This window comes from Pseudopodoces humilis, chromosome 6 (genome assembly GCF_049639895.1).
Source record: "Pseudopodoces humilis isolate 2021_Gansu_Grassland_sample_001 chromosome 6, ASM4963989v1, whole genome shotgun sequence".
Taxonomy (NCBI): Eukaryota; Metazoa; Chordata; class Aves; order Passeriformes; family Paridae; genus Pseudopodoces; species Pseudopodoces humilis.
The window spans coordinates 41,029,592-41,041,729 of NC_142205.1; the positions used below are offsets into that span (position 1 = coordinate 41,029,592).

General features: G+C 39.5%; 1 protein-coding gene across 5 annotated transcripts in view; it reads right to left on the minus strand.

Annotated features, from left to right (window-relative positions):
* GRIA2 (glutamate ionotropic receptor AMPA type subunit 2) overlaps window positions 1–12,138 on the minus strand; it is an 85,603-nt gene that overhangs the window by 47,825 nt on the left and 25,640 nt on the right. The window contains exon 1 of one of the 5 annotated variants that reach the window (XM_088056603.1): window positions 9,345–9,449. The exons of the other annotated variants lie outside the window; for them this stretch is intronic. Coding sequence (XP_087912729.1) covers window positions 9,345–9,378 — 34 coding nt within the window. The 5' untranslated portion in view covers window positions 9,379–9,449. Of the gene's footprint in view, window positions 1–9,344; window positions 9,450–12,138 lie in introns of those variants that run through there. 5 annotated transcript variants of the gene reach the window in all.

Consider the following 12,138-nt stretch of genomic DNA (forward strand, 5'->3'; position numbering starts at 1 on the left):
ATTCTCTGATTAATTCACCCTTATGCATTCTTTGGTTTGCAGAGTCACCTTGAACAAGACACATCCTTCTAGAGACACCTGACCTGCTTATAGATAGAAATCACAGTGTAATTGATGCTAATTTTGCCCAGCCATTTAGTGCACTAATCCTTGAATATAATTCATATAAGGACATAAATTTGCTTATTTTTAGATTTTCCTAGATTTGAACTAATAATATATTTCTATCTTTCAAAGTTATTCTATCTTTATTTTTAAAATTGTGCTTCTTATTTTAGAAGAAATATTATCTCTTTATGCCTGTTACTACTCATTGCTATTTTCTTTTCATGGCCGTGCCTATGTATCTATGCTACCACTCATCTCTCATGCCCTAATTATTCCTATACTCAAATTAAAAGCACCTAAACAGAATGAGTGAAATTCCAAGTCTGCCAGTTTTAAGTTTTCACCTATTAACTTTAATTAGGTCAGAATTTTGCCTCAGGTGAGAAAATACAAGTGATTAAAAAACTTGATGAGTAACACCTCTTTATAAAAGGATGCTGCAGGTTTTACAGGGCTAGAGTACAAGATGTTCAAGCCTCTTCCATTCTAAGTACAAATCATTACAGAATCATAGAACTGTTTTGAATGGAAAAGACCTTTAAGATCAGAGTCCAACTGTTAACCCAGCACTGCCAAGTCTGTCACTAAATCATGTCCCCAAGGGACACATCTCAACATCTTTTAAAGACATCCATGACAGTTACTCAACAGCTTCCCTGGGACAATTGTTCCAATGCCTCCCAACCCCTCCCATGAAGAAACTTTTCCTAATACGCAGTCTAAATATCCCCTATCCTAACCTGAGGCCATTTCCTCTTCTAGTGCTTGTTATCTGAGAGGAGACCAACTTCCACACTGCTACACACCCTCCTTCCTGGCAGTTGTAGAGAGATAAGGTCTCCCCTGAGCCTCCTTTGCTCCATGCTAAATATCCCCAGCTCCCCTAATTTGCCCTCACAAGACCTAAGCTCCAGACCCTTCCCCAGCCCTATTGCCCTTCTCTGGACATGTTCCAGCACCTCCATGTCCTTTCTGTACTGAGGGGCCCAGAAGTGAGCACAGAATTTGTGATTTGGCCTCACCAGTGCTGACTACAGAGGGACAGTCATTGCCCTGCTCCTGCTGGCCACACTATTGCTGATCCAGACCAGGATGCCACTGGCCTTCTTGGCCACCTGGGCACACACTGGCTTGTGTTCAGCTGGCTGTTGACCAGCACCTCCAGGTCCTTTTCCATGGAGCAGCTTTCCAGCTCCAGCCTGTAGAGCTGCATGGGTTGTTGAGACCCAAGTGCAGGACCTGGCATTTGGCCCTGTTGAGCCTCATACAATTGGCCCCAGCCCATCAATCCAGCTTGTCCAGACCCCTCTGTGGAGCCTTCCAGCCCTCCAGCAGATCAACACACCCACACAGCTTGGTGCCCTCTGCAAACTGACCAAGGGTGCACTTGATCCTCTCATCCAGATGGTTGATAAATACATCAAACAGGGCTGGCCCCAATGCTGTGTCCTGGGAGACACTATTTGTGAGTGGCTGCCAGCTGGATGGAACTCCATTCATGACTGCTCTCTGGGCCTGTCCATCCAGCCAGCCTTTTACTTCTCCAAGCCACAAGCAGTCAGTTTCTCTGTGTCCATTTTCTGTGGAAAATGTCAAAGGCTTTACAATAGCCAGCAGACAAGATTCACAACCTTTCGCTCATCTACCAAGTGGGCTGTCTTGCTATAGAAGGAGATCAGGCTGGACAAGCCTTTCACCAGTCTGTGCTGGCTGGGCCTGATCACCTGTTCGACCTGCATGTGCCTCAAGACAGCATTCAAGATGACCTTCCCCAGCACCAAGGTTGGCTGACAAACAGGTTATCCTTCCAACTCCTGTCATCTTTGCTAATTTCCAGACAATGGGACTTCCACAGTCCCAGCAGACTTGATGCCAAGTCAACTGACCCATGACCAAAAAAACCCCCAAAATCAAAATTCTACTGATGATATCAGGCTTAGAGCCAGTTATTGATCTGCTAGCTTGCTGTTTTTTTCTGTTTCTTCACTCATCTTCTCTGCACCTGGAAGGACAGAGGAAAACACCACTTGTGCTCCTGATCCCTCAACCAGTTGTCCCAAGTCCCTGAAGTCTCTTGGTTGCTCTCAGAAAGATTTCAGGGACTTGGGACAGTCTTTCAGAGACTTGCTCAGTCTTCATTACTGCCTACATGAAAAAAAAAAAAAAAAAAAAAATCAATCAAGGATAATCAATCAAAGGCAGCATTCAGGGCAGGAAGCTTTTTCTTCACATCTTAAATTCGGGCCCCAGGGAGGCCGGGCTGGTTGGCATAAGGTGCCTTCTGTTCCCTTCAGAGGGGACTCTCCTATGGAAACAACCCATCTTTTTTCTTTATGGAAGCAGTTTTGATGTAGGGTGTAGGCCAACCTCAGCAATACTGCCATGCTGGATGAACCACTGTCCTTGCTCAGTCTCACCTGCAGAGCCTCATACCTGTTATGGGAGGGCACCTGGGAAGTGGGGCAGTCACAGAGGAGACACACCAGCTACACCAGGCAGGAACCCATCACCATTGCCCCCAGCCCCTTAAGTCACTGTGTTCACCAGGCAGAGAGAGGAAAGGGAATCCTCTGTATCCAGTCTGCCTGTCCAGCCTGTGTCAGGGAAAGCAGGTAGCTTTTAGTCTCTCCCTCTCTCTCGCTCTCCCTGCTACTCCTCAAGCCAGTCACCTCCCAGAACTCTGTGACTGAGCACAGAGGAGTTCCCCTACCCAGGCACACCTCTCACAGGAGTGCTCCCTGCTGCTGGTCAGTACTGGTCAGAGCAGGCTCCAGCCTGACACCTGTGTGGCAGTGTGTTCCCATCAGAGCCCTGTCTGTGGGCAGCTGTGTCATGTTGAACTAAGATTTCTGAAAAAGGCTGTGAATTTTCTGAATAGCTTTACTGTTTAAGTTACTGGAACTCCTTGTTCTATTCCACATCATTATGCTCTCGCTGAGGCAAAACCAACTCACTACCTCCTCACACAATCATGAATAATTGTTTCCCATGAGCAGCAAAGGCTAAATACCGTCTGAACTTGCTACAATAAAGGCATTAATGCCTCATAACTCACCTTGAAAAATTCCCCCAAAAAATAGAGCATCAGTTAACTTCTGAACTTTTGGATGAGAATCTTGCAAAGACTGCTACTTGTACACTACTGTGACCTTCTGTATGAAACCATTTTAATACTGCAAATAAGGTGACAAAGACAACAACAGTCTCATCAAAGGACACTGAAAAATAAAAATGTTTTATGTCATCACTGCCAACACCTGGGATGCATTTCTCCTGTCACATTGCTTTTCTTCCACCACCAGTCAGCGATTTTAGGCATAGATGGAACAATGTTCCCTACAGCAGCCAACAACCAGAAAATTTGAAAACCATAGGTGATGACTTTTCAGAATCACCACCTATCCTCTCCTCACCTTCCTGACACTGGGGACCTTTACCTCGACCCATGAGTTTTCTCACTTTTGCTCTTCCTATCTTCTCCTCTGTACGCTGGGGACAGAGAGGAGAGTGAGTGGCTGTGAGTGCTTTGCAGCTGGCAGGGTTAACCCATGACAGGGTAAAAGGTGTTATTCCTCCTTCCACCCACAGGACAGACCTGTAAATACCTCTGGCCTGTGCTCCACTGTACCTCTTCAGTGACACAAACATGCACCCACTCTACTCTCTTCAGAAGACAACTGCTATTGTTTTAAACTGAACATCCTCCCTGACAGGCCACAAACTCATTCCACCTCTCATCACAACTTAAATACAGCTCTCTTGGATTAACATAGTGAAAAACTCTGCTTAATAGCCTCTGCACCTGATAAATCATCCGTCCTTACATACACGTGTCTTCTTCTGGGGAAGGCTGGTAAAACTGGAATTTTAATCTACTCTCCTGCACAAAGTGAAAGACAAGTAAAAAGCACCACCTCCACGTGGGAAAGTCAAGAAAAGAATATAGGAGCTGTGGTTTAAAAGCTGAATCACAGACACACAGAGGTAAACAATCCCAACAAATAACATGGTAAAAGCAAAAACATTTTATATTTTTCAAATTATTATAAAACCTGCCAAAGTGACACAATGTCTCATTTAATTCAACAAAGGCTCCCTTAATGTGAGACAAAATCTAACACAAATCTTCAAGTATGGAGATAACTCACATCTGGGTCAGACAGAAAAATCAGGATCAACTATAACCCAGGTAAAAATAAATTTTCAACAGCAGTGATCAGTGCTACAATGTCACACAGAAGAACCCCAGTGTTGTGCTTCTCTGTGTGAAATTCCACTAAAGGCAAGTGTGCAGGCACCTATGCTATGTAATAAAACATGCTACAAATAAGCATTCAGACTTTGTCTAAAGACAAATTCTTGCAATTTTTATGTTTTTTTTTTTTTTGTCTTTTAGGAGCAGAAGGGAAAAGAAGGGACGGTATTTCCACATATAATGGTGACCCTGCAGATAATGCAGAAACTGCAATTGTTTTTGGCAGGATTCCCACCTCAGACTAAGTCTACAGTCACGTTGCTATTGCTGGAAGACATTAGTTTTATAACGGTGAATCACAAGCTGTTCACGATTATTAGAGTAAAAAAAAAAAAATTTAAAAAATCATGATGATTAGGACTCATAAGCCATTGATATAGGAAAGATCTATTTCATTAATGACATTAGAACCAACTGCCAGGATTCATTTCCTTCAAGCTCTCCTATATGAATTGGGGTTTTTTCTGGTTTATGGGGTCATTTCTAGAAATAGCCTATGGCTTACTTAGCAACAAGAGGGGAAGAATATAGTAAGCTCATTTTGTGATCACTTTTCCAAAGAGATTCTCCTAGAATGGCAAAGAGCTGTGAATTCCAAGAAACAGGGTAAATAAAGATTCTTGAGAAGGGACAGTTACCAGAAGGTTTTGTTGTAGTTAAGGTTTAAGTATTTTATATTTGACTTCTTGTTCTACAAACACAGCCAGGCACAAACCTAGCCTACCTTTGTTTTCCAAAGCACTAAAAAGGTGTCCTAAACTTTTACTCCAAAAGCTAAATGCCAGATTTGTTCAACAACAAAATGTTGCAAGCCTGCAAAGAGAAATAGGTTCCCTATCAGAAAGCGGCCAAAACTGCTTGCTCCATTATTAACTCTTCCATTGTGAACGCATCTGCTTCTTCTTAGAACTCCTTTTTGCTGCAATGCACTCATACCTTTCTCTCTTTCCCACTTATTCCATGCCACAAAATTCTGTTTGTCAATGAACTCTACAAGCAGGATAACCTGATATTCACCACTGTGGTCATAACTGGTTCTTCAGAAAGAAAGAAATATGGCACAATACACTCTTTGTCTCTCATCATACAGAGCATCTTTCTGTGATGCATATCATCCTAAACCCAAAGCTCAGGAAGTGCCTGCTGAAGAGTACACTTGAAAATTGCAAATACAAACATATTACAAATATGTTAAGCTTTACACAGTGAAGTGACTCCAGTGGAGGAATGATAGTTTGTTTGCATGACTGGAGAACTGAATCATAAATCACATAGAAACAGCTGGATTTGAATACATATGCTTAGAAACTCTTTCTGATTAAGTCCTCCTAAGCCAAGATTTTCTTACTTCAGTATTAAGGGAAAGTAATGAACCCTATAATTGTTTACATTCAGAGACAATTAAATTGGGAAAAGAAAATTAGCAAAGTGCTAATTACTTACTGAAACAAATGTCTAATAGTGCTTACAGGTAAATTTCCAAACACTGGTATGATGACTACTGACATCTGAATTTTTATTGATGAGAATTTTGACACTTGGTTTCTGTCCAAAGATGAAAATTTAAAATGAGAAAGTATTTGCCATTTGGTGCTTAGAATTCAAACGCTGTCCAGTATTAACATGGCTTTATATATTATTTTATTTTAATACCTTGGTTTATTATTAGTGCTAACAAAACAGTTTTAATATTAGCATAGGGAAATAAGTATTCAGTGCAATTATTTAATCACACACAATGGAATAATCATTCCCTTACTTCTATGAGAAGGGAACTATAGCGTAAGTATAAAGAAAGAGTCAAGCACTGCCTCTCCAAAAGAGACCAAAACACAAAGGAAACATTCATTGGTTTGAAAAGTTGATAGATGAGTTGGAAGTAGCCAGAAGCAAGACGTAGAAACTGTGTGCCCAGTTTACACAATCATTTCAGCTTCTGAAAGACCACATAATGAATAAGCAGACAGTGGAAAGGAACAATAGATGGAACAGAAAATAAGCAGGAACCACAGATAAAAGAAAGAATTCATGTATGATTGAAACTATCAGAAAATCCTCATGAAAATAAAAACCAGTATGGATTGCTTCCAAAGTCATTACAAAAACTGCAGCACAGCAGACAGCATATTGCATAAGCTTTCCTAGACTAAATAATTTTTTTTCAGCTAATATTATAGATACAATCTGCATGGTCTGTTTTACCCATTCAGATTCCATGATTACCTCCTAGATACAAGCTTCCCGTCAGGAAGATTGAATAAGGCATAAGGAATCACCCAAGTCCATCCAGAGGGATACTTAGAACCATGAAAAAATACGTTTTAAGTGGAACAACCTGAGATAGAAATGCATTTTTCTAAAGGCCATGTTAGGCTAACTGAAATTGGGAAGGAAACAGCTCCCCAAGGCTCAGAGAAAGGCATAATAACTGAAAGACAATAGACCAAAGCTTCATCATAATATTCAATAAAACACAGGGCACAGAACCCAAATAAAAGCTGGCATTTTAAAATTCCAAGACACCCTTGACCAAAGCCGAGAGGCAATCAATGCCAATTAAAAAAATCAATGGCAATCAGAACTAAACAAAATAACAAAATAACAAAATACTGAATTACACTGAAAAGACCTTCCCTTTTATCTTGGCAAATTTTAATTCTAGCCCAGGTAAATGTGGAGTTTTATCTTATTTTAAGCATTTAAGAAAATCTGCCCAAAATTATAGCCATTCAGTACTGACCTAAAGTGTGTATTTTCCCCTTTGCAGATTGTTCATACACGTATCTTACAGCTAAAAAAAAAATCCCCAGAAACAAAGCAGACCTCATTGGGAAAGGTGATCATTGGATATTGAGCTCACACACCACGAAGGATGTGGAGATGGTAAACACTTCAGTAATGATCCCCCTCACCTGTACACTCAGCATTAATGCACAAAACGTGACTTGCAGCAGCAGACAGGGAGCCATCGGTCTGTATCAGAACAGGGGGGCTCAGTTTTTCACACAGCTGACTAGGGAAATTCTCACAGCCTCAGAGACTGGAAATGGAAGAATTTAAATCCCAAGGCTGGAATGTCTGTAGAGGACAATTATGGTGGAGCAGATGCAAAGGATGTTTTTTTTTTTGCACCTTTCCTGGCAGAAATGCCATCTTCATTTATTGCTACAACCTGAACTGTTTGCTCAGAGATTATGCAACTGAATGGAACTTTCCACACCTTATTATTAGCAAAAGCAGCTTTGATCATTTTGTAAAATTAGACTCAAAACCTGGTTTGCTGCAGTACAAAACAAGCTCAAAAGCCAGAGGAGAGGCAGAGTAATCTATTCCAAACGGTCAATCATACTTCACACTGAGGACAGAAACTTTGTGCCAACATGGGATATTTTAAGCAAGCACAAAAAAGCCTTTAAGAAGTTAGTAGCCATCTGTTAGAAAATTACATGATGATAGGCATAGCTTCTCTATATGCTAATGCTGCAATAATGAAGGTGGTAAATAAACATCATGTTCACAATGAAACAACAGGTCAGAAAAACAGTCTGTTTCAATGACAGTTGCATTCAATTACATGTTGTTTGGCTGTGCACTGTAAAGCATCTGAAAATCTTTTTCATTGCTAGGACAATTACCATGATGCAAAAGAAATCATTAAAAACACTGTTGGAAAGAATCATGTTAAAACTATTATGTTTTTACAAATCAAATAAGATTCCTGGAATAAAATTAAAATGCAAATCTCCTCATGAAAGGAAAAAAAGTTCACATTCCACAAAATTCTTACACAATTCTTCACTGTTAGAATCCTAGTGTGTTTGTCCAAATCTCCATTTTCTCCAGTTGAAGGAGATTTAATATTTCCTGAACCCTAAATATAGTGACCTGGGAACTCCATTAAACAACAGAAATATAACTTTATCTTATCTCCAAAATCCAGATATTCTTCAGGAAGCTTCTCTCCCCTGCCTCATTTCTTTCTCTCCTCCTGCTACCCCAGATCAAAACCATTCTGTTTCCATTTGATTACACAGACTTTAAGTCAATCAATTTCATTTAAATCTAAGAACTCACCTTGAAAATATGCCTTGCTGGCTTTCTGACCGTTTCCCAACAATTACAACATTGCAGTAACACAAAATTTAGATTGTCCATTACCTCCTAGATGTAGAGACAGATGATCAAACCTAAGAACAGGATACTTGCTTTTTCGAGCCACAGTGCAAGTCATGGAGAAGTCATCTATTTCAGGGCTAGGCTTGTTTTGTTCAATCAGCATAACTCTACTGAATTTAACAGAGCCAATATAACTAAAAATGTAATTCTCCATTTTTAGCATAACCATTTTCACATATATTTTCAAACCAGAAATGTTATATACAACAGAATACTCAATCTCCTCTTCCCCTTAATCAGCATTGCTGGAAGCATCCCATTTCTACATTTCATTAAACTAATCATATTCCAGTTCCCGAGAAAATGTCATTGTGTAAAACTGTCTTTGAAAAATTGTAAAAGGATTTTGAAGGAGATAAAATTAACTTGGTAAGCAAAAGTATTTTTTGTTAATATGTTGACAGATTTGGATTCAATTTATCAACTTGTTTTTCTTTAATTGAGCAAGAAGGATCAGCCATCACTCCTGAACAGATTGTCTAACACCATCTAAAAGGAAAAGTAGTTTCAGCAGGGAGTTCCTCTCTTAGAAGGATGGGAATAGCTATGACAAAAGACTCTGAGGTTACCATGTAAGGATAAAAAAAATAAACCTGGAACAAATCTTAAGGAAACTGCTGTAAGGAACAAAGAGGATTTCATGAGGCAGAGAAAGTACAGCAGAAGATAGGAAAGTATTCTATTACTTCTGAATGCTCCATATTACATTTTTAAAGGAATAAACTGATTTTCCAACTGGTCACTGGTGACTTGCCAAACATCTTATTCTGAGAAAGTCAGCTGTTTAGTCCTTTTTATTGCTTACATATCTCTGTCTGAAATGATGCATCTGGGAGCATACTTCCTTCACCCTGCACAGGCCAGCCTACACCTTGTCACTCCAGCAGGGCTGGCACTGCAGCACACAGCTGTACTGCAGCTTCTCATCCCCAGCCTAAGCGCCCCTCTCTCCAGACAGCTGAACCTGATTTGCAAGTAAATTATCTAACTAAAAATTTTAGTTAGCCTAACTCTGCTGAGAGGAATATCTCACACAAACTCATGACTAAATGTAACAGTAATAAAGACAATTTCCTACGCTGTCACGGTTCTAACGGCTTCTACTCCTCATAGGAATAATGATGGATCTCTGCCACCTGTAACAGCTTCCACCCAGCATTGTTCCAGCCTAAACCACTGACCTACAACAAAGGATGGCTTCATGTGGTTCTTTTGGTGACATTTCAGCAGTACTTCCAGCCATAGACTAACTTCCTGCAACATCTCGCAGATTTATGACACTCATTGGGATAATCAGCTGTTAACCTAATTTGTCAGGCTTTATTTGTATTTAGAAATGGTCCAGTACTTACATCACAGACCCTCCTATCTGCATGTCCTATTTTCCAATTGTAGAAGTAAGAGAAACATCATTTATTTGGGAAGTATTCAAAGAGCATTTAATAAACATTATTAGTAGTACAAATCAGAAAAGCAGTGAGATCCTCTTAATTAGGTCACTCTAGTGAACAGCTGTTTTTCCTGATTATATGACTTATTTAATTAAGAGAAGAACTTATTCAATAATAAAGCAGCGAGGAGAGCTTTAAAATGATAAATTAAAATGAGCACACATTGCAAACATAGTAAGAACACTCCTTGCCTCTCTTTTGTCCATTGCCTTAATTTTCAATAACTTGAAGCATTTCAAAATGCATTAAAAGTTTCAAACTTCTTTTGTTTTATTCAGGGTTAGCTGATTTACTCATTAACAAAACTTGCCAAGATGTGATACAGCACATCATTCCCACTTACTTTAACAAAGCACTGATTCATCCTTATGCTTCACTGTGACTGAGATTATACTTCCAGATGTTTTCTTCCCGTGTTCAGATCTCACAGAAGTGGGGCTAATAAGTTTAATGATGTTTTACACTGTTTAACCTCTAAGTTTTGCCTATATTACCTGAGCTAATTTGAGCGCTTACATTGTACTGCACGCTATGTATAGGCATGCCTATACACTACATCAAACTAAAAATAAAATTATTTCTAGAGGAAACTTGTGCAAAGTCTAAAACAGCACCAAACAACATTCCCACTCAGCACTGAAATAGTGTCAGAGAGTCACACTACCTGGGCCTTTAAGCCCTCTACTTCAAACCTCCTACTATATTATGTATGTTCTATCTTTATGTATGAATTGTGTATGTTCTAAATATATGTTTTGCAGAGGCTTACAGGATTACTAGATTTGGCTTTATAAAAACATCCCATTTATCCACCCTCACTGACATTTTAGTGGTGAGCCCAAGTCACCAGAATAAAAAAAATCCAAAATAACAAGACACCTCCCCCTCCCCCAAAAAAAGAAGTATACAAACAAACTCCCTCACAAAACAAAAGACGTTTTATGGCCTTACAGTTTCAAACCATACTTCTTCTTTTAGTTGAGCAAAGCACATCTTAATGTCAGGGAATTCTATCATGTGCTTATAGGATCAGTAACTCCTCTGGAAAATGATCTTTGAACCACATGTTCTTATGCTTTAAAACTTTACCATAATTTACCTGAGACAAATGATCATTAAAATATTTACCAACACTATTTAGTACTTCTCCTCTTGTAAAGCAAATAAACTTTTCAGCTTTCCTTGCAAATAGTTACCTCAAATTGACCTTGTTTATTAAGAGCTTCTAAGCACATATTAAGTCAGAAAAATTATCTTTTCCAGGCACACTGACATCACAGAAATGAAAATCCACTTCTCCTTTGTACCAAATATCAGAAAAATATATTAAATATAGAGTCCTTCCAGAAAATGTTGGTTCAAGGAGACACATCAAGCAGCTGGTGATAAGCCCTCTAGAGATAGATCAGTGGCACTAGAAAGAAAATATTGCCACCTGCACTGCAAATCAAAAGGCCAGACTAAGGATCTAGTCTGATAGTTCCAGCCAGTTGGAGACTACTCACAGCACATACTGCACTGTGTTCATTCAGAACTGTAACTGTGGGTTTGGTAGCAAGCAGTGCACTGACCTCAGAACGGAGAGCTGCTATTGAAGATTGAATATATTGGTTTCAGGGGTTTTACCTTGGCTGACTTCAGGTTATCCCTGTGGAATAAATGCCCACTAGCAGTTTGATTGCATTGGTGGAATTCCAGAAACACATCCTCCAGTTCAGTTAATTCAAAAAGAATGTGTTCCTTGGGCTCCTAAACCACTCCAGAATAAGAAACAAGCAGCAGAGCCAGGGATGATTAGGAAACTTCCTTGAAATATTCTGCTCTTCATCCAAACTGAATTGTTCAGGTGGAGACACCCATGTGTTCCCATGGTATGAAAAACATATTTCCATTTGAGCATAAGCAAAACTTGATATGATGGGATAGCACCAGAACTGGTTACACTAGGCTGCATAAATGTAGTGTCCCTTCAGTATTTCATTTTTTCACTGACAACTTGCTAAAAAGGAGTTTACACCAAGAACAGAAGTATAAAGCTTCAAGTCTTTAACTTCTTGTTTTTAAGAGGTACTTATTTGTCACAATCACATATGTTCAGATTGCACCAGCTCCCACAGATAAAAATTAAAAGCTCTTTACACATGTTGA